Genomic DNA, 26,335 nt, shown 5'->3' with positions numbered 1-26,335 from the left:
CCAGACCAGGGCTCGAACCCGTGTCCCCTGCATTGGCAGGCAGACTCTCAACCACTGCGCCACCAGGGAAGCCCCTCAGTTACTCTTTTGTACTGTGATAGAAACTTGAAAAACATTGGTGATGAGGGGTTCTGTCCCTGAGTGTCCACTGTACAGTTCAAGAGAGCACAGGTCTCACGTGGAAGTCAAGGCTCCTGATTTTCTGGTGGAGGGCAAGCGTAGCAGCTCTTGCTTTGGGTTCGCCACAGGGGTAGCCGGACCAAGGAAGAGGGTGACTGGGAGGGATGCAGGAATACAAAAAAAGGAAAAGGAGGAAAGGGGCCCCCATGTGCTCAGTTTCATCAACTAATTTGTACTCCTATACAACATCAGTGTCAACTGCTATTAAGAAAATCTTAGTTGGGCTGAGCTGGTTCTCTTGTGAAATTGTGCTGCTTATCTTTAAGCTTATCAGTTGTTTGTCCAATTAAACACTTTCACCAGTATTTGATCTGAGTTGTACATACAACGTATTTGGATTATTGTCATTGTTCATCTACAAACTCAAAACATAATCATTTTAAAGTATCTTGGGTGTGTGTAGAGTGTAACTATTCTAAATAGCTTTATGATCCTGATGATATTTTTTTTAAATAATAAAGTTGGGGGGCTTCCCTGGTGACGCAGTGGTTAAGAATCTGCCTGCCATTGCAGGGCACATGAGTTCGATCCCTGGTCCGGGAAGATCCCACATGCCGCGGAGCAACTGAGCCCGTGTGCCACAACTACTGAGCCTGCGCTCTAGAGCCCGTGAGCCACAACTATTGAGCCCACGTGCCACAACTACTGAAGCTCGCATGCCTAGAGCCCGTGCTCTGCAACGAGAAGCCACCACAGTGAGAAGCCCTCACACCACAATGAAGAGTAGCCTCCGCTCGCCACAACCAGAGAAAGCCCGGGTGCAGCAATGAAGGCCCAACACAGCCAAAAATAAATAAATTAAATAAATAAATTTAAAAGAAAAATAATAAAGTTGGATCTTCCATGTTACAATCACAAAATTAAAACCAGTATTTAAAAGTGGAAAAGTATTAAAATATTACGGAAAAAAAAAAGAATGACAGATGATTACATATTAAAATATCATAAATAGAGAAATAAAAAATTGGAAATACTTGCACATGAATAAAAGAATTTAATATTCCAATAAGCAAAGTACTTCACACAAAAAAATTTAAGAAAAATATTATAGGAAAATGGGTAAACTATGATCAGGCAATTCACCAAAGAAATTAAAAAATGAAAAAACACGAAACTGTAAATTTAAATATTAATGAAACAATGTAAATAAAACCATGACTCCATAGGTTTCCTATCAAATTTACAAAGATTAAAAGAAAATTATTTTAAAGATTATATAATAAAAACACTGATCAAGGGAGTGGCAAACATTACTCCTGTTCATTATGAATGAGAGTATGAATTAGTTCAAACTTTCTAGGAGAAAATATGGCTAACTAACTCAAAATGGATCCATGTCCTAAAGAACTAAAACTACAAACTACAGGCTTTACAACCTTGATTTAGCAATGATTTCTTGGATTATGACAACAAAGGCACAGGAAATAAAAGAAAAAATAGACAAATTGGACTTCATGAAAATTTTTCGAATTGATGTGTCAAAAGATAATAGCCACAGAGTAAAAGGCAACCTACAGAATGGGAGAAAATACTCATAAACTGTATATCTTACAAGGGTTAGTATCCAGAATACACAGAGAACTAAAACTCAACAAAAAACCAAACAACCAGATTAAAAAATGGGTAAAGGACCTGAATAGACAGTTTTCCAAAGAAGATATACAAGTGACCAACACTTTTTTTTTTTTTTTAAATAGTAGCCATCCTAACAGGTATGAAGTGATATCTTGTAGTTTTGATTTGCATTTCCCTGATGATGCATCTTTTCATGTGTTTATTGGCCATTTGCAAATCATCTATCCAATAAGGGTCTAGTATCCAGAGTACAGAAGAACTCCTATAACTCAATAATAAAAAAGATAAATAACTCAATTTTTAAATGAGCAAAGGATATAAATATGTTTTTCCAAGAAGATCATCAAATGATCAATAAGTAAATGAGAAGTATTTACTGATACTAAATGATACAATAAGTACCATTCATCATTAGGGAAATGCAAATCAATACCACTTAATAGCCGTAAGGACAGCTATATTAAAAAAAAGGCGGGGGGATCAGTGTTGGCAAAGATGTGGAGAAACTGGAACACTTGTGCATTGCTAGTGGGAATGTAAAATGGTGCAGCCACTGAGGAAACAGTTTGGTAGTTACTCAAAAGTTAAGCATTCAGTTACCATATGATCCAGCAATTCCACTCCTAGGTATATATCCAAGGAACTGAAAGCAGGGACTCAAATACTTGTACACCAATGTTCACAGCAGCATTATTCATAATAACCAAAAAGTGGAAATGACCCAAATATCCAACAACTGATGAATGACTAAACAAAATGTGATACATGTTAAATCATGGATAAGCCTTGAAAACATTATATTAAGTGAAAGAAGCCGATCACTAAAGACCACATATTATATGATTTCATTTAAATGAAATGTCCAGAATAGGCGAATCCAGAGGCATAAAGCAGATTAGTGGTTGCTTAAGGCTGGAGGGTTGGAGGGAAAGGGGAATGACTGCTAATGGGTACCGGATTTCTTTTAGGGGGGATAAAAATATTCTAAAATTAAACTGTGGTGACAGCCACACAACTCTGTGAATACACTAAAAGATGGTGAACTGTACACTTAAAACAGGTAAACTGTATGGTATGTGAATTATATCTCAATAAAGCTATTAAAAAACCTTAAGAAGTATAAATGTATAACTTCTTGAAAGGTTTTACTAATATTTTCTCCATGAAGACAAATGGTATTTAATTTCCCTACTTAGTACACTGCAACTAAATCAAAACTACTTTTTAAACACTTAAAAATAAATATTGAATAACTAGTGGCAAATGTTATCTTACATTCCAAAACATTTCAGGGGTAATCATAGTACAGAATCTCACTAAGGAAAAATGTAATTGTACTGCATTCTGACTTAAAATGAGCAAGCATACTTAAACTCAGGGAGTCCAGTTCTTACAAAGTGCAACAGAAACAGAGCAAATGCTACATGATCCAAGTCAAATAAAGGTTAAAAAGTGGTATACTTGGTTAGTGTTTTTTGCTTGCATTGAAAACTTCAAGTTTTTAAAGAAGATCAGGCTGAATCACCTTCCGAAACTGAACGGTCCCATCCCACCCCCACAAAAAAAAAATCCGGAAGAGAAACAGATGAAATATGTGAAGTGTGTGCTACTTTGACAGACTTCCTTATGTTTTCCACATCTGCACGTCCAAGCCTAGCACATGTCAAAAGCCTAAAGGGGCTCCGCAGGTCAGCTAGTCTTGGCTAAAACAGAACAGCAGTAACTTTTGGCTACAGGGTATCTGGTTTAAACTCTCAAGCAGCGCTGGACTCTTGTGTACTAAAATAGATTTTCAGATAAAAAGATTAAATGTTTGCGTACTTTTTCAGCTTCTTATCTATCTATAAGGAGTAAGTACTTTCCAACTTCTGTTGAGGAGAAATTATGTCTATGAAGAAAGAGTTATGTTTAGAAGTACTTAAAACTGTTTTTAAAAGTCTCTTCCAAATTAATAAAATACATCAGAACGGTCTAGTAGATAATCAGCTGCCTGCTTACCTACATAAATAATTCCCTCTGCTGAATACACAAAGTCAAGAAATTCCATTGGCAGCAGAAAGAGAGGCCAGCCCAGAGGGGAATGCTACTGAGACTGGTGACAAGGAGCAAGGTCAAAGCCAAAATCAGTACCAAACAGAAAAAGCAAGCCAAAAAGGGGAGAAAAGGAAAAGACTGGATATAGGAAGGTCAATGCTGGTCAGGAAATGAAAGGATGACCAAGGCCAAGCGACAGGAAACAGAGAGAAAGATCATCTGATGAAAGTGAACATAAAATAACATGTAAACTTAATAATGACTGTAATCTTAAGTATCCACAAGACTCAATTTTTTTATGCCAACAAGTAATCTAAAATACATAGGACTATGTGGGGAAAGAAAACCTACAGCAAAATTTCCAAAAGAATAAACAATTCCAACTTTACCATGCATTTACCCCCAGGACTCAAGCATGTCATTATTATATTTATTTCCATTTCTTCCTTCCAGATTAAGTTTTGTTTTGGGAGTTTTGATGGGAGTATAAATGTGCATAAGACTGGACCTCCAAAGAGCCTGAAGCCTAGGCCTGTTAAAAAGACATTCCTGGGAAACTGACCTGCACTGCAGCAGTCTAGCAGTTATGTACTGGGTCGTTACCAGTAACTTGTGCTTGGGCATGATGATCAGTCTCTAGAACTTTTGAGAGAAGCCAGGAGGGATAAAACTCCCTGTGGATATAACAAGGGAGCTTCTCTTGCTTCATGAAGACTTTGCTCCTTGCCAGTGGTATCATCCACAGCAAATATCCCTGTGGGGAACTTTCTGGGTACCTGCGAAGTTCTATCTCCATCTGAGAGAAAGTTGTGTGGAAAAACTGATATAAAGGACATTTATTGCAGTACTGCTTAAGGGCATTAAAAAAAAAAAAATGAAAGCAACCTAAAAGTCCTTCAATTGGATATGTATATTACATTATGTTCATAAAAAAGAATGAAGAGCTGATGAAATGAATTACATTACATGTGCTGTTACCAGTCTCTAAAACTATGAACTGAGAAAAGCAAGGAAAAGTATACGCCATCATACATTTTGTGTTTAAAGATGATGACATACAGACCTTTCTAACTAATTCTTACACATAACCCAGCAGCCATTGATAAATGTGACTTTATAAAAATAAAAGAGTTATGCATGAAAAATAATACCATAAACAAAGTCCAAAGATGTTTGTGTCCACAAACTGGAAAGCATACACAAGAAACGTTATCAGTGGACAGCTCTGAAAGAAGAAATGAGTGCCTGGAGGAGACAGAGGTGAGAAGACTTAAGTTTTCACTTCCTCAGTATATTTACATTTTTTGCATACGCATGTATAATTTGCTCAAAATGAATGAAATATTAAAGTAAATTTTAAAGTCGACCCAGACACGTATCTGCTCCCATACGCATATATACAAAGAGGGGCTGACAATGATCTTCCTGCATATTCTTACACACTGCTTGAATTTTTATCCTGAGAGTTTATTAATTGTATAATCCAATCTTATTTTATAACAGAAATACAGCTGTTGAAAGTACACAATCTTTGACCCTAAAATTCCACTGCAAGAACTTGATACTATGTTGAAGAACTGTAGTCATATTTTCTAGGAGGTACTTCCCTAACTGCAATGGCTAAAATTTAGAGACTAGTTAAATTTCATCTATCACTAGAGAACTGGTTAACTGGATACATATCTACTGTGTGTGTGTGTGTGTGTGTGTGTGTGTGTGTGTGTGTGTGTAATGTGATGCCAGCAATAATTAAAACTGATGATTTAGAGCTATATTTACTGACATGGAAAGATGCATAATATGCTTTTTTTTTTTAAATATCAATATTCTCCATCCGATGGATTTATTTATTTATTTATTTATTGGCTGCGCAGCATGTGGGATCTTAGTTTCCCAACCAGGGATCGAAGCCACGCCCCCTGCATTGGAAGCACGAGTCTTAACCACTGGACTGCCAGGGAAGTCCCGCATAATATTCTTGAATGAAAAAAAATAAGGTCACAGTAGATTTCATTAATCATTTTCTCCATCACAGCTGTATCCCACTACATTGTAATTACCTGTTTACTTGCCTGTGTCCCTCAAAGTCTTTAAGTTCCCTAACAACTTACAACTATGGCCTGTTCACTGCTGAATCACCTATACCTGGCACAGAACCTGGCACACTAGACATTCAATGAACAGCGACCAAATAAGTTGTAAATACACGAATTTGCCCCCCCCCTAAAATTACAGCTAAAGAGAAACTATAATGGAACATCAAATATTTAAATGACTTAACTTTACATTTAAAAGAACCTTCAATGTTAAGTCAGCACTAGAAAACAAATACAAGTACTCCTTACTCTGTGTTTAACATTTTCTTGGAAAATGTGTATAAACTGAATTTTTGGCAAACTGAGTCACAGGATAAGTATGCTAGGAGAGCTCCCTTACTTAAAGGGCTTCTTTCATAAAGTGAAAAAACTCCAAACAAATGTATTTATTCTATACAAGCTTAAATTCTGCATGATTTATTGGCTTTCCTTAAAACAGAAGCCTCATAAAAATAATTTTTCAATACCTACCTCCTCTTTCCCCTAAAATAATGACTTGCTTAATATAAACCATAATACCACTGTTTGACAAGTTTGGGTTGTTTTTTTTTTTTTTTTAATCCCTTAGTTCTCTAGACAAGCTATAAAATTCAGGTGTATAGAAACACCCAGAGTAGGCATCATGATGTGAAGAATTCCTCTCCTTAGGATGATTATTTGTTAGAATTCATGGGCTATAATAAAGTTATGGATTTTAAAGAGCTTGTCTAGAGAGAGGAGTAACTGAGTTACCTTGAGTAGTTGTTAAACTATATAATTTTTTATTCACATAACAAAAGGAAACTTCAAATATGAAACAACCACAGAGTTTAAACAAAACTAAATGTCAACTCTGGTTCAGAGACTAATTATATTTTCCTTAAGGTTAGAAATATAGGTCTGATCCCCATGTAAACTGATTCATTTACAAGGTATACTTTAGAAAATACTTTATTCTTTGTAGTGGCTCAATTTTTCAAATACCTGGGCCTTCTATTTGGTTCAGTCAATTAACAAAGCTTGCATCTGCCTTTGGCCTTTGGTTTTGTTCAATTCTGTTCCTGGTATCAATTTAGCCAGCCCATCAAACTTTGCTTCTCAGGGTATTTTCACAAGGCGCTGCTTTTCTATTCCAAAATATGCTCAAGTTTTTAAGTTTAGCAAGTTTAAAAGGAAAATTTTCAAATATGAATTTTAGGTACACCAAAAATTAAAAAGTATTAAATACCTGTCGACATTTGGCAATATGCCAGGAAGTAAGGGAAACACAATTACTGCCCTAGAGGAAATCTATAATATCTAACCCATAAACCTTCACCAGAAAGACCCAAAGGACGTATAAACATTAACCACATATACACTAAAGTAGTTACATAATATATCTATGAAGAACTAACTATGTTTTGCGAGGTGGTGAGTGAAGAGAGAATTATTGGAGTTGTACGTTAAGATAAAGTAGTTAAGATTTCTGAAGCTAAATGTTAGAACCGATTTCAGCTGAGGGAAAAATGTTCCCAGCACAAGGTGCTGCCTGAGAACAAGTTCAGAAGGGCGGTCTGATTTGATGGAGGAGGAGCAGTTGTATTGATCTGTGTTTCAGAATCACTACAATAGACTAGTGTGTGAACACTTCCCTGGGAATAAGGTGGGCTACTGATTAATAAGGTGTCCTGGGAATTAAGGTGTCCAGGTCTTGTGGACAAAGGACAAATCTTGGTTCTAAACCAAAGTCAAGGTAAAGCCACTCAAAAGTGGTTCTCAGCTACTTTCAAAAATTTGGCAGTTTCTCAAAAAACTAAACATAGAGTTACCATATGACTCTGGGTATTTGCCTAAGAGAACCAAAAACATATATCTACACAACAATTTGCACATGAAGGTTCATAGCAGCATTATTCATAATAGCCAAGAAGTAGAAACAACCTAGATGTCCACCAACTGATAAATGGATAAACAAAATGTGGTCTATCCATACAAAGGAATATTTTTCAACCATAAAAAGGAATGAAACACTGACACATGCACAACATGAATGAACACTGAAAACACTACGCTAAGTAAAAGACAAACGGCCACATACTATATATTTCTATTTACATGAAATGTTCAGAATAGGCAAATCCACAGAGAAAGAAAATAGATTAGTGGTTGCCAGGGGCTGGGAAGAGAGGGAATGTGGAGTGACTACTAATTGATACGGGGTTTCTTCTGACATGATAAAAATGTTCTGGAATTAGGTAGTGGTGATGATTGCATAGCCTTGTGGATACACTAAAAGCCAGTAGACTGCACACTTTAAAAGGGTGAATTTTATGGTATGTGATATATCTCAATTTTAAAAAGGGGACTCTCAAATTTTTTCTGTGACAACACACCTGAAGGACAAGACATAACTCTATCAGTAAAAGCAGCTTACTACAGCAGGGACTGGTTTTGTGACTTTGACAATCACTATACTAAAGAATCTTGAGAAAATGATAACTTAAGGGTCTTTAAGTATTAAGATCAAACTAAGAGGTGAAAGTCACTTTTTAGTGACAACTTCAAGAACTGCCTTGAGGTGACAAGAGATATTTAAAGACAAAAAAATCACAGTAGTTTCTAAGAAACAAAGAGATGGCCAAGGCCTACCTAAGCTGCTGTGAAGGAAAGAATTTACAAATCGTTCTGAAAGAGGTAAGGACAGTAGGATTTTCATTCTCTAGCAGCAGCTAAGAACAGAAAAAGAATAAAAACATAAAGAGACAATGAGGGTTGGATTCAACAATACAAGGCACTACAAAAAAGATGACACCAGCCACAGGGAAGAATATATATTTATCAACACTGATTTGGCATATACAGTCCCAACTTATATATGGATCATATTTCAAATGTTTGTAAATCATAATTCTGAACACAACTGCCAAAAGAACTAATTTTTGAAAAAGTAGGTAAGCTTGCAAATGACCTACAGTAACTTATAATAATTTGTCATTATTTCTATTTTCCTAGCTGAAATTCGGTTGCCAGAAGCCACCTCCCTACCATCTTCTCACACAACTGAGAGTCCCAACAAGAGGAAATCCCCTCCAACCTGTTGGCCACCACCATCTCAGCAGCACAGAAAATTCTGGATCCCTACTCCTCATGGATGTGAGGCCAAAGGAGAGTCATCTGCTATCCAGAGCCATTGTTCTACCATGGCAGTTTTACATATGAGAGATATTCCTAAATCAAACAGTTGGATTTCAGAGGCTGCCTGTACCCTGATTCACCAATGTTCTTGTGATGGGAAACTGCCACGGAGACAATTAAGGTGCTCGGTACATGCTGATAAATGTAGCCCCATACTGAATCACAGAGACTTCACCATGTCCAATGGGTACAATGGAACACCTGTAGCACATGCATGTAGCACTACACAAACAGCAGGAGCTCAAAGATGCTGGCAACAGACAAGGTGAGGTGAGGAAAGGCATGGGAAGAAATAATTCAAACCCACAAAATTTGTTGGGGTCTGTAAGAGCACAATAAAAAAAAACCCTTTGTCCTATTCCTCTTGAAATGCCCTTTCTGGGACTTCCTTGGCAGTACAGTGGTTAAGACTCCACCCTTCCAATGCAGGGAACACGGGTTCAATCCCTGGTTGGGGAACTAAGATCCCACATGCCCTGGGGCGCGGCCAAAAAATTAAAATTTAAATTTAAAAAAGACAAAAAGAAAGAAAGAAAGTTAAAAAAAGAAATGCCCTTTCTGATGGAATCTTCCCTGTCCTTCAAGAGTCAACGAAGTGCTGCCATCTCTGAGAGGTTTATTCTGAAAGCCCTAAGCAGTTGGGAGCTTCCATGTCTGTGTTCCAATAGCACCTTGTATTAATTATCATAATGCTTATTAAAATTGCTATAGTTTATTTACGTTTGTTTCCTCAGTAGGTGTCTTATCAAATAATGGAATATTTTATTCATCTTGGCATTCTCAATACCTTGTACAGTGCTTGGCAGATAGAAGGGTCCAGTAAATATTTGCTGAGTGAATGAGGGAATGGATTTCTTCCAATGTTAGAAGAACAGTAAAATAATCAAATAAGCAAATCCAAAATGAATTAATTTGCCAGTCTTGCTACTAAGAAAATGGGCTCTGGGACTTTCCTGATGGCGCAGTGGTTAAGGATCCACCTGCCAATGCAGGGGCCATGGGTTCGATCCCTGGTCCGGGAAGATCCCACATGCCGCAGAGCAACTAAGCCCGTGCGCCACAACTACTGAGCCTGCGCTCTAGAGCCCGTGAGCCACAACTACTGAAGCCCATATGCCTAGAGCCCGTGCTCCGCAACAAGAGAAGCCACCGCAATGAGAAGCCCGCGCGCCAAAATGAAGAGTAGCCCCCACTCGCCGCAACTAGAGAAAGCCCACGCGCAGCAACGAAGACCCAATGCAGCCAAAAATTAATTTTTTAAAAAAGGAAAAAAAAAAGAAAATGGGATCTAAGCATGAAACCTCAAAGTGGCCTACCCAGTGGATCTGAATGCACTGAGTATCTAAGGCAGATAAATTCAACTGCAAGTAGATAAGAAATGCATAGTGAATATTCTGCTTGTCCCTTTCCATCACATTTTTTAAATGTTATCAGGAATATTCCTTATTGGGCATGCAAAATCCCCAGTGATGGGGATTATTACATGTTGTATTTGGCATTTCTGACATCTAAAGAAATACTTAAATCAAACTGAACCTAGATACAGGGTTCAACAATATTCAGAAAAAAAACTATTCGAATCCTTCAGGGGAAATAAAGGGTTCCAACCGAGTTCTGATCACAGCTAAGGAATTAAAGCTGACTTCAAAGCTCTAGTGCAGATCAACTCAGAAGCGTTCCTCGTGCTAGCCACCAAATGAATGGTTCACAGGAGGGGAAGTAGCCACATAAATCCCACACCTTAAGATGTAACGTGAGGGAATGCTACAGTGGTACAAGACATGTTAGGTAAGGGAGCTGACAAGTCTTTGGAAGCTACTTATTTTCTTTTTGGCAGTTGATGAGAACCCACATTAAAGCATGAGACTAAGAAACATGGATGTGTACTACTGTCTAAAGTAAAACTTTTGTCTTAGTGGTTGCTTACCTGATCTTGCAAAAGTATTTTATATTTTTACTTCCTCAAATTTTAATACCAGGAAGGCCCTAAAAATGATCAACTCAAACCCCGTAATTTTAGAAATAAGGAAACAAAGGTCTACAAGGGCAAATGATTTGCCCAAGGTCATACTTGTGATCAGAGGCAGAGTCTGAGCTCAAACTCAGTTCTCCAGTCTCCCCAGCTTAGAGTTCTTGGCACTAGATGAAGAATTTTCACATCCTAACATGCCCTATTAGAGTCTGGTCCTACACACACACACACACACACACACACACACAGAAATACATGTATGTGTGTGTGTGTGTGTGTGTGTACACACCACACAGCTACACACTTTTGCAGCACCAGAAAAACTGGGGCTGTTCAGAAACATACTAAAAAAGTATCAGTTAATTGAAAAGACTAGTCCTGTGATAAGGCATTCATGTTTTCTGAATGACCCACTAAAACACCAAATCCCCATGTCTATGTTTATATTTATCTTAATATGAAGCATAATGGTTAAGAGCCTGGGCTGTGGAGTAAGAGACCTGCCTGTAATCCCCCAATTCCAGCTCTGACATTTAATTAGTCATGTGACCATGGACAAATTTGCTTAACCTTTCTAAACTTCAGTTTCCTCAACTATAAAACTGAAAAAACACAACTGACTTGTATGGTACTTGTGAGGATTCAACAGATGACGGCTGTAAAGGGCTCTGCCCAGGTCCTAAGACTTACTCAGTAATTCAGCTATTATTATCATTACCACTGCCTACTAATCTCTGTGCTGTCTATAGAAGTGCCCCAACAAAAGTTTTCTGTATATTTCCCTCCCTCTCTCTCTCTCTCTCTCACATTCACACACACACAATCCCAATTATATAGTATCTGTTCTTTTGAACATAGAGTACAGCAGCCTAAGAACCCTATTCAAGAATAGTCTTTTTGCTTTTCTTTTTTGGAAATCAAACTCTTACCCCAAATTAATTTTTAAATTCTACAATGTTCAGTGCCAATAATGAGAATTTAGAATTTAAAAACACAAATTGTTTCTGGTTCTCACACTTTTCCATTCCTTCAAACAAGATAAGTTTGGTTGCCTAAATTCTGCAAAGAGGAAATGCAATTGACTCAGAAAGAAAATGAATCCCCCTGCTTCCCACTGAGTACCCTTTTGGTGTTCAGACACAAAGGACACTCTCTATCTCATTTATGGTGACAGTGAGAGTGAATTATTCCCAAGATTTACTGTGCATTTATGTTTTAACTCTATTAGAATCTGAAAATAACACAACTATAAATGGCCCCCTTTCCATGTATATAATCATGCCTCAAATAAAGTATTCCACCTTCCCCACATTCCTTAAAATGCTGAGTTTACCAAAAGTGTAGTATACTAGCAAGAGAGTATTATTAATACTTAAAATCAAAGAAATGACCTTTCAAGCTGTTTTATTTCCTAAAACAATAATTTAAGAAGCTAACTCCTCTGGTCTAAATTCCATTACTAATTATTCATGTCTATGACGCTCACTGGACAACTGAAAGGATACATTTGGATACCTTCATTTCAATAGCCAAATACATCTAAATGAAATTTATTTCATTTTATTGTAAATCTCAGTATTCTCTTTGAAGGTGTTATTGTCTGGGTTCCTAGAGTTGTCTGAAATTTCAGTTGCAGAATATATAATTTCATTTGAAAGTAAATCAATACTAGAAACAAATTATTTGATCATCATCTTTTTATAAAAGATTAAACAGCCACAAATTTTATTTTACCAGGACTAAAATGCATTAAATTACATTTGACTGACATAAGATCAAAAGAGCTTCATAAATACAATGCTGCATTTTACCAGAGTGAGGTTATAAGAAGCCAAAAAACATCCCCTCTGGAGCACAAAAACTGTTTTAAGTAATTTTAAAACTCTCTTGACATTTCATCCATTTTTTAAAAAACAGTTCTTCCTATAAACAAAATCATTAGAGGCTACTGGAAAACAAACCCAAAGAATTATAAACAAAAAGTTAATTTTTCCAAAATGCAATGCTACCTACTTTTTGGTTATCATGAATGACAAAGAAATGTTCATATATTATACATTCAGCTAATTTTAAATTGTATAATTCTTCTAAACTTATTCTTAGCCTAAATTAAAACTTGACCATGAGATATAAAATGTGGTCAAAAGTACCTCTTGCTAGTAAACAATATTATAGTTTTTCATAAAATGTAAAATCAAAGTTAATAAAATTTGTATGTTTTATTAGCTTAAATTGGTAATTTATGAAAATAGAACTGGTTTTTCTTAGAGAGATTAGAAAGAATTTAAGATCACCAGAATTTTATAAAAAAGATGCAGACTGGTCAAATGCACTATAATGTCTAATCTCATGGGATCAGGGATTTTATGAATATGTCCCAAATTACATAATATTGGGGGACAGTGAGATGGTGTAAGGCCTTTAAAAATTGTTGTATGGGAAGTTAACAAGGATAACTTTTAAAATATGTACGTTATTACAGAGTAATACTTCAATGAGAAATATAATTAAACAACAGAGTCAACATCTCCAGAAGCTGATTTCTCAAATGTCAGCAGACTATCCATTCCGCTAAAGAGTACTTTTAAAGACATGCAGCACCCACAGTATCAAGTTTTCAAATCCCTACCTTTTGCATATACCAGTACTGCTTTACTGCTGCATATAAGCACTGAAATGCACATTCCAAATTAATGAGAATTATTATCTTCTTCCTCTTAGAGTCCATTTTAAGTTATTTTAGAAAGACATCTCAGTAAATCTAAGAAAAATGTTGAATAGGTAGATCCTTCCTTTGCCAATATTGAGAATACTCAAGTATTTATAAATATGGCTTCCCCCCCAACCCAGGTAACTTCAGCTCTATGAATGGTTTCATTTTTTTAGTGCTAATATACTTCTGAACATACCCTCCTATGTGATTTGGGGGAAAAAAAAGCAATTATCTTAAACGTTGAACAGCAGCTAACCAAACAGTGATGTTCAAGTAAACCTACTTTGTTTATAATAAAATCTAAAGATTATATAACAAGCTTTGACGTTCTCTTTCCAGCAGTTTCCTACAGTGTCAAAGGCGATAAAGACAACATCCGTTTTTAGAAGAGGAAAACAAGGAGTTAAAAAATTATATTTTCTCAACTAAGAAATGCCTTCTCTTTTGTCAACATCACAAGCTATTCACCTAGTGACAAAGGAAAAATGAACACTTCACCTGCCGGTTTCGCAAACTAAATTGGGAGCATTACCAGTCATAGACTTAATATTTCTAGGGAAGAATATCTGAAGCAAAGAGATTATTGAAAGTTCATTGCCAGCTGCTACACTTGGGGGGAACGGCCTGAAGAAGACACCCCTATATGTCATCAGCCTTTTTCCTCACCACCCACCCTGCACCAAACCCCCATTGTTCTAGGTAAAACTCACAGCTAATGATATCGAAAGAGTAACTACTACGTTTCTGCGGCAAGTGATCACCAGGAGGAACTCTTCAGAACCACACTGACTTGCTGATTTCTTTCCCCCAAATAAAATCCGAATTTGATCGTAAATCAATCACAAACTGGTGGGGGGAAAGGATCCCAGCTTCCCTTCCAGACTGATGGTTGTCAGTCCAGAGGCGGTTGAGGAAAGCCCCAGAAGGTTCCCATAATAAATCGACCCCCCTTAAAGACCATTTAAACTGACGTTTCTTAACGAAATTTTAAAGAAATCTGGTACCGAAACCCCTGAAAAAAAAGTACACAGCTCCCTTGCCCGACGAGCGGCGCCAGGAGAGACAGAGGCAGCGGCTCGCGGGGTCTCGTGCGGGCCCGGCCCCCTCGGCCCCAGCTCCTCCCCGAGCCCGGCCGGCCGGACCCAGGCCGGAGGGAGGCTGCCCACCTGTCCGGCGCCGCCGCCCGCCCGACGCCGACACTCACCCATCCTTCCGCTTGGCTTTGTAGACGTGACCATAAGTGCCTCGGCCAACTTTGCAGCCCTCGTATTCAAACAGGTCCTCGACCCGCTCCCGCTCGCTGCTCAGCTTCACTTTAAAGTCATAGTCCATTGTCACGGCCTGCGAGGCCGGGGAGCGGGGTCGCGGCGCCGCGGGGCGGGGGTGGGGACCGGGGAGGCTCCGGCAGCCGCGGCCCCCGGGAACCCGCCCGCTCTACGCCCGGCGGCCGCAGCGCCGGCCCGGCCGCGGCGGCAGGAGCAGGAGGAGGCCCCGCGAGGGCGCCGGGGACATCCAGGGGGACGGCGGGGCGGGGGCCGGCCGGCGGGGACGGCGCAGTCCCCGGGCGCAGGAGGGCGAGGGACGAGGGCTGGGGGCGGGGAGCGCGGTCGCTGCCCTTGTCCCCGCGGGCTCCGGGGCGCCGGACCCTGCGCTCCGGCCGCGCGCTCGGCCCCCGCGGCGGGCAGCGGCAGGACGGCGCGGCGGACTGCCCCTCGGGCGCTCGCGCCTCGCCGCGCTCACACACGCTCACACTCACTCACTCGCCCGCTCGCTCGCTCTCCCATCCACTCAGACAGAAAGGCAGCGCCGCACAACAGCCGGTACCTCCTCAGAGAGCAGAGGGAGGGGACTCGCGGAACACGGCCGCGCTGTCGCAAAAACGTCGCGAAGCCTCGGGCTGCTCGGCCCACCCTGCGGCCCGCGCCGCGCCGGCCGGCCGGCCTCCCCCACCGGGGCCCGCTCCCCGAGGGCTGCGCGGACGGAGCGCGGTGGCCGCTGCCCAGAGCGGCCGCCACACGCACCACGTGGGGCGTCCCGGCGGCGGCCGGGGCCCCAGACTACAACGCCCAGAATGCACGCGCCGCCGCCGTGGCCGGCCCTCCTGCGGCTCCGCCCCCCGCGGTAGGGTTGTGGGAGCGTTGCATGATGGGATTCGTAGTCCAACGGGAGGTGAGTCGTTTCAATCTCTAGGGCTTTTTTTACAGCGATGTCGCTAGAGTCTGATTTGGGCTAGAAACTTAACCAAAGAAATTCAAGTGTGAGGGAGGCTAGTTTGTATTAGAATCACATTTTGCGCCACTTCCGAACTCCAGAGTTTAGAGGGCATTATCGTTATCGAAAAAAGTCGAAGTATTGGTCAACAGCTCACAGACTATTACTTGGTGTATTCTTGTTCACAGTCTGATAAGGGCTGCACGATGATAGCTACGTGCTGACACACATTACAAACATCAGTAAAAGTGAGTCAGTGAGGAGTGGCCACGCTGCTCCTGAAGAGTATCACTCTTGTGACAGACGACCATCCCAATGCGTCCCATCCTTTCAGAGGGGACGTTATTTTGAGTATGACCTCTGCACCACTGCCCATACGAACAGCAATTTTTAGCCATGATTACAGCAATGGATCTAAATCTATGGAAACCGTTGATAATTTTAAGGTAGGAAAGGTGTCAGCTGGCGGAGTCCTGATATCTTGATAATAATCCCTCATGTTATTTTATCCCCCTTATTTCGACGTCTGTTTTTCATTTTTTGATTTTATATTAATTTTGTATTTATATTTATTTTACTTTTCCCAATTGCTATCGTTTCCACGAAAGCTCCCCACCTCCCAAAGGACATATAATCTCTCCCACTTTTAACCTCCATCGCACATTTTTTTCACTTTTCCTGTGGTACTCATCAAATTCTGTTTTGTCTTTTATTTCCTCTCCCTTGCGCGATTATAAATTCCTATAAGAAGTAATATTTGCATCTTCCATAACACCTAGTATCATGGCTTGATTTTGGTGCACAGTAGACATTTGTTGAATTAATGAGTAAGGATGTTTGTGTCAAAAATATCTATGTACAAATGATGACCGTGATACCATTTTATGAAAACTCCTCAGAAGGGCTCTTATACAGATTTCCCTGGAGAAAATAGTGACTTCACCGCTGGTTTAAACGAAGTTGTTTTTCCTAGTACATCAAATAATATTTAGTGTTTAAGCACACTGACCAGTTAGGTGGGCCTGGGTTTGAATCTTGATGTGCCATTTATTAGCAGTGTGTCTCTGGACCCTCAATTCCTTTCTTTGCAAAATGGAGATATAAAAGACCTCAGCTTAGAGTAAGTGCACCAGAAAATTAAGCTTTCATGAATGGGGCGTTATATGTTTCCACTCAGTGATGTCAACTGGGTGATTCTCTAGCAGGACTGCTCCTTTGCATAGTTACAGAATTCAATTTTTGTTCCTAAATATGGATTTAGAATAGACTCTTCCTGAAACATACATATTTTGTATTTCTTCAGTGCTGTGTCTTTTTGTCCAAGTATTTACTCATAGATCTTGAGAAACCCAACCACCACGCTAGAGAAAAGGTTGTGAAGAAGCGTGAGACTGGGCTTGCCTCACCCCACCCCTGCACCTGTCTCCCACAGCCCCTGCACACGATGTTCCTGAACCCTGAAGGTCTCAGCCTTCTTAAACTGTACTTTTGACTACTGCTTTGACTCTGTCCACCCTGTGGATGAAGATAAGACCTCCCCATGAAGAAACTGAGTGTTTTTTAAAAATAAAAATTGTATGGATTTAAGAGGTACGACGTGATGTTTTGATACACATATACATAGTGAAATGATTACTATAGTCAAGCTAACTAACAGTGTTCTTACTATGAGTAATCCCGGGACAGAAAAGGACGCCAGCCTTGGACCAGGGAAGAGAAAGGCTTGCTTTGCTCTCTGTAGCTATGGAGTGAGTTAGGGGTCTGGACTCCAGGTCGGGGGCACACGATGGTGTGAGGTAAGCTGGCCCCTTAAAGGAGCATCAGGATGGAGAGCAAAGGACGAGAGAGCCACTAGGGCCCCTTAAAGGGGAGCTTGGCGAATGTGTTAGGAGCAGTAATATCTAATATCCAGCTTGAGGTTTTTCTTTTCCGTGTGGTAATTCCGTTTCTATTATCCCCGAGATATCAGCTGGGTCTTACCTGCGGAGCCTGTGTCATCCAGGCTTGGAGGAAAGGAAAGGGCAGCAGTCGGAGACTCAATTACGGGAGATAAGAAGTAGCCTGCAGAGCCAAAGCGATGAGCTGGGAAGCCCTTGGGGCACATGCTTGTAATCCAAAAACTTGAGGGAGGGAACCTGGTTTTGGAAAGGGTTTCCTGTGGATCAGGGGGCCCCAACCCCCAGGCCATGGAGTGGAACCCCGTGGCCTGTTAGGAACCAGGGCAGGTGAGCAGAGCTTCATCTGTATTTACAGCCGCTCCCCATTGCTCCTGTTACCACCTGAGCTCCGCCTCCTGTCAGATCAGCAGTGGCTTTAGATTCTCTTAGGAGCGCAAACCCTACTGGGAACTGCGCATGCGAGGGACCTAGGTTGCGCGCTCCTTATGAGAATCGAACGCCTGATGATCTGAGGCGGAGCTGAGGCAGTGAGGCTAGTGCTGGGGAGCGGCTGTGAATACAGATCATCATTAGCAGAGAGGTTTGACTGCACAGAGACCATAATAAATCACTTGCTTGCAGACTCATATCAGTGAGTGGCACGTGACAATTAAGCTGCATCTTACGGAGTAGACTGGACATAAGCAACACACTTCGGGTGTCACTGTCTCCCGTCACCCCCAGATGGGACCATCTAGTTTCAGGAAAACAAGCCCAGGGCCCCCACTGATTCTGCATTATGGTGAGTTGTATAATTATTTCATTATATATTACAGTGTAATAAGAACAGAAATAAAGTGCCACAACTCACCATAATGCACTTGAATCATCCCGAAACCATCCCCACCGCCGTCTGTGGAAAACTTGTCTTCCATGAAACCGGTCTCTGGTGCCAAAAAGGTTGGGGACCCTGCTATAGATCAAAGAATCAGGTTCAGACTTAACTGTTATTTGATTGAATTGAACACATCAGGGACCTAAGAGCTGCTGTTTCAGTTTGATTTTCAGCCTCCGGTCATCCTGACATCATGTCTCTTTGCTCCACGATGACCTCCAGTGACACTGTAGAGTCTGTGACCCTCGTTGGTCCATGTCCCAGACAATGCGCAAATCACGCTCATGCTTCTTTTCTTAAAATGTGGTTCTTTTCATTCTAAATTTAACATCTCCAGTCTAAACATGCCTCTCAGACACCAGCCCCACATTTCCACTGCCTCCTGTTCAGCCTCAGGGGATAATGTGCTGTCATCACAAACTTAAAATTTCTGAAACTGAACATACCATACTGTGTCCTGAACCTCCCAATTCCCCAGCACAGCGATGCCAGTAGACAGACATTCTGTGGTTTTCCTGCCAACCCTACGAGCTCAGGCCTTCATTAGCTGCTCAGTGTGCTTCGTGCTCATGCCAAGTATACCTTTGTCTGTCCAATCCTCAAAGGCTGGATGCTTCCTCATACCATCTCTGACCTTTGCGGGCCTACCCATCCTCCAAGATACAGCTCAAATGCCTAAGTTAGTCATGCAGCCTTTCCTGGTTCTTACAACTGAATATGAATTTTCGCTACCGTGAACTCCTGCCCCAGCCCTGGCACCATTGCACTTTCTTTGTAACTCACATAGAAACATCACAGCTACCTTGTATTGTAGTCATTTATTTTATGTACTTAAAAAAAAAAACCTTTCCTTTAATAAACACCTTAATGACTGAGTCTGTAACTTATCTTGTGGCTCTCCCCGCAGTGCCCAGGACATAGTCTGCATAATTATTTAGAATTAGAATGTGTTTCACTGGCTTGGTTTCTATAAAGATTGAAGTGGACCTTAATAATAATAAAAGGGGGGGGGGCGGTCATTTGAAACCATTTGGCATTTTTCCTCAGTCCTGCCTCTGAACATGTACTTTTTTGCAGCATGCAGAAGGATTTGGTGCTTCGTGATATATGAACGTAAGAGTCCTACTGGGTCTTCTCAGTGTTGATCACTTGCTGTCTCTACAACTTTTAATTCCGTTTTCTCACTCAGTATCAAAGTGTGATTTAAACGGAAAATATCTGCTCTCCCATCCTGCAGGTAGAATACTCATCACCTTTATTATCGAAAAGCACATATGAAGCATCTATATTTGAGTGTAGTGTTAGACACAAGAAATAGCAAGTTAAATGAATCAACGCTCTAGTCTTATAATTTTTCAAAGAAAATACTGATGCAAAAAGTCTCTCAACTAACTCTATAAGCATCCAGAATTTAATTTAGACCTTAGAAACAGTCAGAACCAAAAAAACACTTTCATAAATAACTTCCTTTCTCCGCTTCATCATGTGAGTGTCATTTGTTCTCACAGAGTCATTTGCTCCACATGACTCGACACATGACCACTCACATTTGCTGAATTTGATGTAAGATGCCTGTCATTAGAGAATAATTGATTCTGCTTCTCAATTCCAGTCCTGAAAATCCCAGGAAGGGCTCTGGACCAACTAGGTTAGGGGCCCATCCTGGACCAGTGAAGTGTGGCCACAGAGGCAGGGTCATATAAGAATATGAGAGTGCCTTCATTTGGAGGGATGAGGAAGAAGGGGGTGGGGAGCTCACAGGAGAAGGGAGAAAGCTCGAAGTACCACAGAGAAGTAAAACAGGGCAATGAGATGGAAAGTGGGGCCAGGAGGAGATACTTAAATTGGGTGGATGGCCAAAGACGCTCTGAGATGAGGCTTCAGCTGAGATCTGAGTGATGAGAAGCAAAAGCTGCTAAGGGGAGGGAGCAAAGTGGTCCAGGTGGATGGACCAGAGGGACAGCAGGTGCAAAGGCCTTGAGCTGGGAGCCGGGGAGCAGAAAGAAGGCTTGTGTGATAGGAGTGTCATGAGTGAGGGGGGAGGTTGTGTGAGGTAAGGACAAAGAGGTGGGCAGGCGCAAGGTTATAGAGCCTTTTAACCCACTTCCCCGCTCAGCAGTCAATCTCACACTTGCTTACATTGCCTGGGAGAGCTCTCAAAGGGCAAAGGTAAAAGCGTAAGGTCTCTTGAAGCCTGAGCTCTAGAACTCACACAACATCACTTCTACCACATTCTGTTGGTGAAAGCAAGACTCAAGACCAGCCCAGATTCAAAGGGTGGGCAAGTAGACTCCACCTCTTGTTAGTAGGAAGTGCAGAATATCATCCATGCCTTTCAGTCTACCCAGGCACAGATGCATATGAATCTGTAGATTTGGTGCAAGTAGTTCCTTTTCAGATGGCTTTGGCTTTCTCTGGAAGGTAAAAGAAAAGTTCACCTGCTGTGAATGAGCAGACGGGTGGAAGGAGAGAAAGCAATGGTTTCATATCTGAAAAGACTGTGGGTTGAAAACAATCTTTGGGCAGAATCAGAGAGATAGCTGGCAGATCATCGTAGGACTTCCAGCCAATGTCAAGGGCCCGTTTGCAGGTGCAGCAATGCATTGTATCAACATCCATCTGCCTTGTTGTGAGATTTTCATCACCAGCACTCAACAGCCCAGGTGGAGACCGGGAAAAGACAGATGTTGGATTCATCCGGGGTTAGGGCCCTGCCAGCTGGGTATGATGAAAAGAAGATGAGGGGCGGGGAGTGAGCATTATTGGCAGCAGAGTAGTTAAAATAACAGACCATGACATTAAGCTGGGTAAGGAGGAAAATGAAGACAGGATTTCCCCTCATATCAATACTAGCTTGAAGTTTTTAATTTAATTTTTTGCAAAGTAATTTTTAAAATAAATACCTACCCTCATTCCTTGCTCCATTAATATCTGTGTGTGGGGCCAAGACCCTTCCATCAAATACATACTAAATAAAACAGACAGCTGAAAAAATAATATAACAGGTTAAAAATGATTTCTCCTTTTCTTAGCTAAGGGATTCCCATTCCAGTGACCGGTAAGACCATCCCAAACTGAAAATCTCTCCCATTTGTTGATGACGAATTCTGCTCTCATGTTCTGTAAGTACTAAAGAAAGCTTACCTCTTTAAATTGATATTCAGTACTATAATCTTGTCCTTTTTTCCTCTACTGGGCACCTGTTTTTCTTGAATAAGCATATGACTTTAATTTTCAGTTCAAAATATACTTTGCCACACAACGGCGTAGCAAGTAATCTCTAGAACACCATTCAGGTTTGTGTTCAGTTTTTCAAGGTGTAACATTACGCTGGCTTCTCTTCTCATTCCAATATGTTTCACCTTCCAGGTAACTGGACTATGTTACTCAGACCCAGTCACGAGAAAAGCTGAGTCTTTTCTGGCTGGTTTCTGTGCAAAAATGGATCTCCTGTGAGCCACAGAGCTCTCTTTCTATCGAACATAAACACGGTTAGGTCACCTCTGCAACCACCTGATACTTGATACCTGAGGTTATTTGTTTCCGTGCAACTCCATGCCCAGAACCTCTGGGACTTTTTCACCCTTAGTAGCCCTTCCCCCTTACCAGCCAAGGTCAAGTTCCATCAGATATTGTCCTTCTTGCTCTGAAACCCTACATCCTGTTTAAATTTTAAAATGCTGTTTTATTTACATCATTACTCTGCTCAGAAATCTTCAAGGACCCTGTGTGACCTTTCATCACCTACAGCATAAAGTTCAAACTCCTTCATCTAATATTCCAGCCGCTGTATTTTCTTTAGCCTGACATGAAAATACCTTAGGGCAGCTTGCAACAGAAACGTTAGAATTAGATTAATTAGCTCCACATAGCTAAGTTTCGCACAATCTGAGCTCTTCAGTTATCTCTAGTACAGTTCTAGCCAGTTTCTCCTGTGCTGCTTCCCATCCAATAAAACAGTGGTTCTTGACCTTTGGTGTCCACTGGAAACACCTGGTGAATCACCCTAGCAATTCTGGTGTAATTGATCTGGGCTACAGCTGGGTGTTGGGATTTTTAAAGCTCCCTGGTGATCCTAATGAGCGTTCAAGGTTGAGAACCGCTACATTAGGACAAGTTTATTGATTCTCCCTGAAACATTCATCATTCCCCTCCTTCCCTATCCCCACTCCCCCTTTCTTCTTTACTTCTCTAAACCCTACCCCCTCTTTGATATCCAACTCAGGTCCTGCTGGGATCTTAACTTATCACCCAATGCCAATACATTCCCATAGCAATACCCTGTTTACACTTATTTGGCACTTTGCATATACTTCTTTTTGTGTGTTTATCCTGTCTCTTCAATGGGATTCTAAGGTGTAGAAGGACAGGGCCTGCATTTTGTAGCTCTTTTTGTCCCCAGAACCTAACACAATGCCTTTCAAACTAGGTACCATTGTGTGATTTATGGGAGACGGTGATGGTAATGACGATAATGATGATGATGGTGATGTTGGTGATGGTGATGATGATGACCGTGATGGTGATGATGATGGTGGTGGTGATGTTGGTGATGGTGATGACGGTGATGGTGATGGTAATGACGATAATGATGATGATGGTGATGTTGGTGATGGTGATGATGATGACCGTGATGGTGATGATGATGGTGGTAGTGATGTTGGTGATGGTGATGACGGTGATGGTGATGACGATAATGAGGATGATGGTGATGATGGTGGTGGTGACGATGATGATGGAGATGGAGATGGTGATGTTGGTGATGGTGATGGTGATGATGATGATGGTGATGATAGTGTTGATGGTGTAGCAGATGCCAAGTCAATGCTCTGACCATATCCGTTCAGATTTCTTTCTCTCTTTGTGGAGCTACCACCCTTAGGCTACTGGAACGCCTTTTCACACACAAAACTGAAGTTCTGGAAATTAAGCTCACCCCCACCTTAGTGACTGTGAGTGCAAGTATGAATACTCCAGCTCTCATGACCTCTGATTGGGACCACACTGGGGTAACCTGCACTGTCTCCTGTGTCCCGCTGAATTTAGGTCCAAACTGGTATTAAACCCTGACTTAGGCTTCTTTTTTCCCCAATTCTACTCCCTCACTCCCTTACTGGTGTTTCCTGGGAACACTTCCTAAATCATTTTCACATGAATCCTTGCCTAAGGTTCTGCTTTTTTGGGGGTAGGAGGGAGCCAACCTAGGACAGATGATAATAATATAATAGTAATAGCAGCTAATATTTATAGAATATTTTCTACATGCAAGGCATTAACTCATTTAATCCTCAGAATTAGGTAGGTACTATGGTTATACTCATTTTACAGATTAGGAAATTGAGGCATGCAGAGATTTAGTAATTTGCAAAAGGTCACACAGATAACCAAAGAAGGAACTGAAAAAAGAAAAGGATAAACCTACAGGTCAGGCACAGTAGGGGATCAAATAAAATGAAAAATGAGTTTCAATCAATTACCACTTAAGCTTTATGGGCAATTTAGAAACTAAACCATCATGTATAATAGCATCAGTTATGGCCTTGGGACCAGCTGCCGCAGCAGGGACTGTAGTTTGGCCCATCACCCTCCTCTTATAAAATTTTCCAGAAATTGTGGCTAATAAGAATTCTGGAGAAACTGTGCTTAGATGGAGTACCTTTATGCAAAAAGCAAGCGATCTAAACATTGCGAAGGTGGAAGACAGCGCCCTGCCCAAACCCACTTATAAGCTAGTGCATCTGTACCCCAGCTGCTGTGAGCATTGGATAACCATTCCAGATGCCACCTTCTCTAGAGAATTGTCCTCCTGCATCGAAGACCTCATCCAGGGGTAATGGGGGTACAAAAAGCTGGCCTTCTTGGATAACACTTGCTGGTGAATTGTGTGGGATCAGCTGAGGCTCATTCTTATTTCCTTGTCTTCCTGGCCAATCCTGCTTCCTTCACTCGCCTTTTCCAGAGAGCACTCCCCTCATAAAATCGCTTGAACAAGAATCCTTGTTTCAGGCTCTGTTTCTAGAGAACCTGACCCAAGACAGCCTCTGGCCGAACTGGATAGGTGAGATTGATGAGAATGACATTGGGTACTTTTGACCTCCTTGCTCAACCTCCATTCTTCCCTTCTTCTGGTGTGCCATCTTGGATAAAGCCTGGAACACTAAAAATGACATTACCCAGGCTTTCTTGCAACCACAGTTCTGGATGCAAATTAGGTTCTGCCAGTTAAAAGTGTTCAACGAGATGTGGAAAACTGAGCTGAAGCAGAAGCTGTATTTCTACCCGCTTTGGGCTGTTTTCCTGATGGTAAGCAAGGCTCTGGAGTGAGGATTTTCTGCAGTAGTGATTCAGCATGGTTACCGGCTTTGACGGTGTTAAGAGATAACCCATGGCTCTGGGAACAGAGGATTTCTGCTGTTGGCTTCCAGATCGCTGTATTACAGCAGCTGATGCCGGACATTCCTGAACTCAGGACTCCAGTGGCCACCTCAGAGGTGGTAGCTCTCCTCGGAGGTCGGTCCTGAACGTATGTGGGAGTTGGTCTGAGGCTCAACCCACAGCCCACACTCCTCTGTCCATTGCAATGATTTTGTAGGTGCCTAATTCCCTGTAATAAATACCTTTCTGCTTTAAAAACGCAGAGTGATTTTTGCATCCTGCCTTGAATCCTGGCTGATTCAGAGGAAGAATTTTTAGCTGCAAGAACCCCAGTAAAATAACCTAATTAAAGACAGAGAATGATGTAAAGACATAGGAGAATCACACAGACCCATTTGTTGACAAAGTAACGGAGCCCCTTGGGAACTGGCAAGCTCTCTGTTCCTTTTCTAATTACTGTTTACTTGCTCATGGCCGCCATCTGAGAGGTCTTAGCCTTTTTGTCTCTATGACCTTTCAGTTCTTTTACTCACAGTTAACTGACAAAATCTCCATGACATAATTCCAAATTCCTAGAAAATCTGGAACATGTACCTTATCTCAAATAGCCGTGGCCAGAGAGGTGGGGTCCCATGGTCTAGAGTGGCTCCTTCCAAGCAGCTGGCAGGTTCTCTGAAAGGAAATGATGGACATTTCTAGAACACAGGTTTAGGAGCTTGAGTGCTCCATTTCCCTGGGCGCATGCTTCTATCTGGAGGAATTTCTGATAGAGTAAAACTCTAAGCTGTTGATGTCAGGGGTGCATTAGTTTGCTAGGGCTGCCATAACAAAACACCATAGACTGAGCGGCTTAAACAACAGAAATTTATTTCTCACTGTTCCGGAGGTTGGAAGTCCAAGATCAAGCTGTCAGCAGGTTTAGTTTCTTCTGAGGCCTCTCTCCTAAGCTTGCAGACGGCTGCCTCCTTGCTGTGCCTGTACATGGCCTTTCCTCTGTGTGCACACATCCCTGGTATCTTTTCACGTGTCCAGATTTCCTCTTCATATAAGGACACTGGTCAGATAGGATTAGAACTCACCCTAATAGCCTCATTTTAACTTAATTAACACTTTAAGGCCCTATCTCCAAATTAAGTCACATTCTGAGATGGGGGCGGGGGGGGGGGAGATTAGGGTTTCAAAATATGAGTGGAGGGGCACATTCAACCCATGACAGGGGGTGTCCTTGAAGGTGGTTTTCATATGCAGAAA

General features: G+C 41.3%; 1 protein-coding gene across 4 annotated transcripts in view; it reads right to left on the bottom strand.

Moving 5' to 3' along the window:
* The window catches only part of CDK8 (cyclin dependent kinase 8), a 104,265-nt gene extending 88,904 nt beyond the window's left edge, over window positions 1–15,361 (bottom strand). For 3 of the 4 annotated variants that reach the window (XM_059903473.1, XM_059903475.1, XM_059903476.1), the window contains exon 1: window positions 14,931–15,361. In XM_059903473.1, coding sequence (XP_059759456.1) covers window positions 14,931–15,058 — 128 coding nt within the window. In that variant the 5' untranslated portion in view covers window positions 15,059–15,361. The other variant, XM_059903477.1, reaches the window with a different exon arrangement.
* Between the last annotated feature and the right edge of the window lie 10,974 nt (window positions 15,362–26,335).

This window comes from Balaenoptera ricei, chromosome 18, assembly GCF_028023285.1.
Source record: "Balaenoptera ricei isolate mBalRic1 chromosome 18, mBalRic1.hap2, whole genome shotgun sequence".
NCBI classification, from domain to species: domain Eukaryota; kingdom Metazoa; phylum Chordata; class Mammalia; order Artiodactyla; family Balaenopteridae; genus Balaenoptera; species Balaenoptera ricei.
This window is presented reverse-complemented; position numbering and strand designations above follow the sequence as displayed.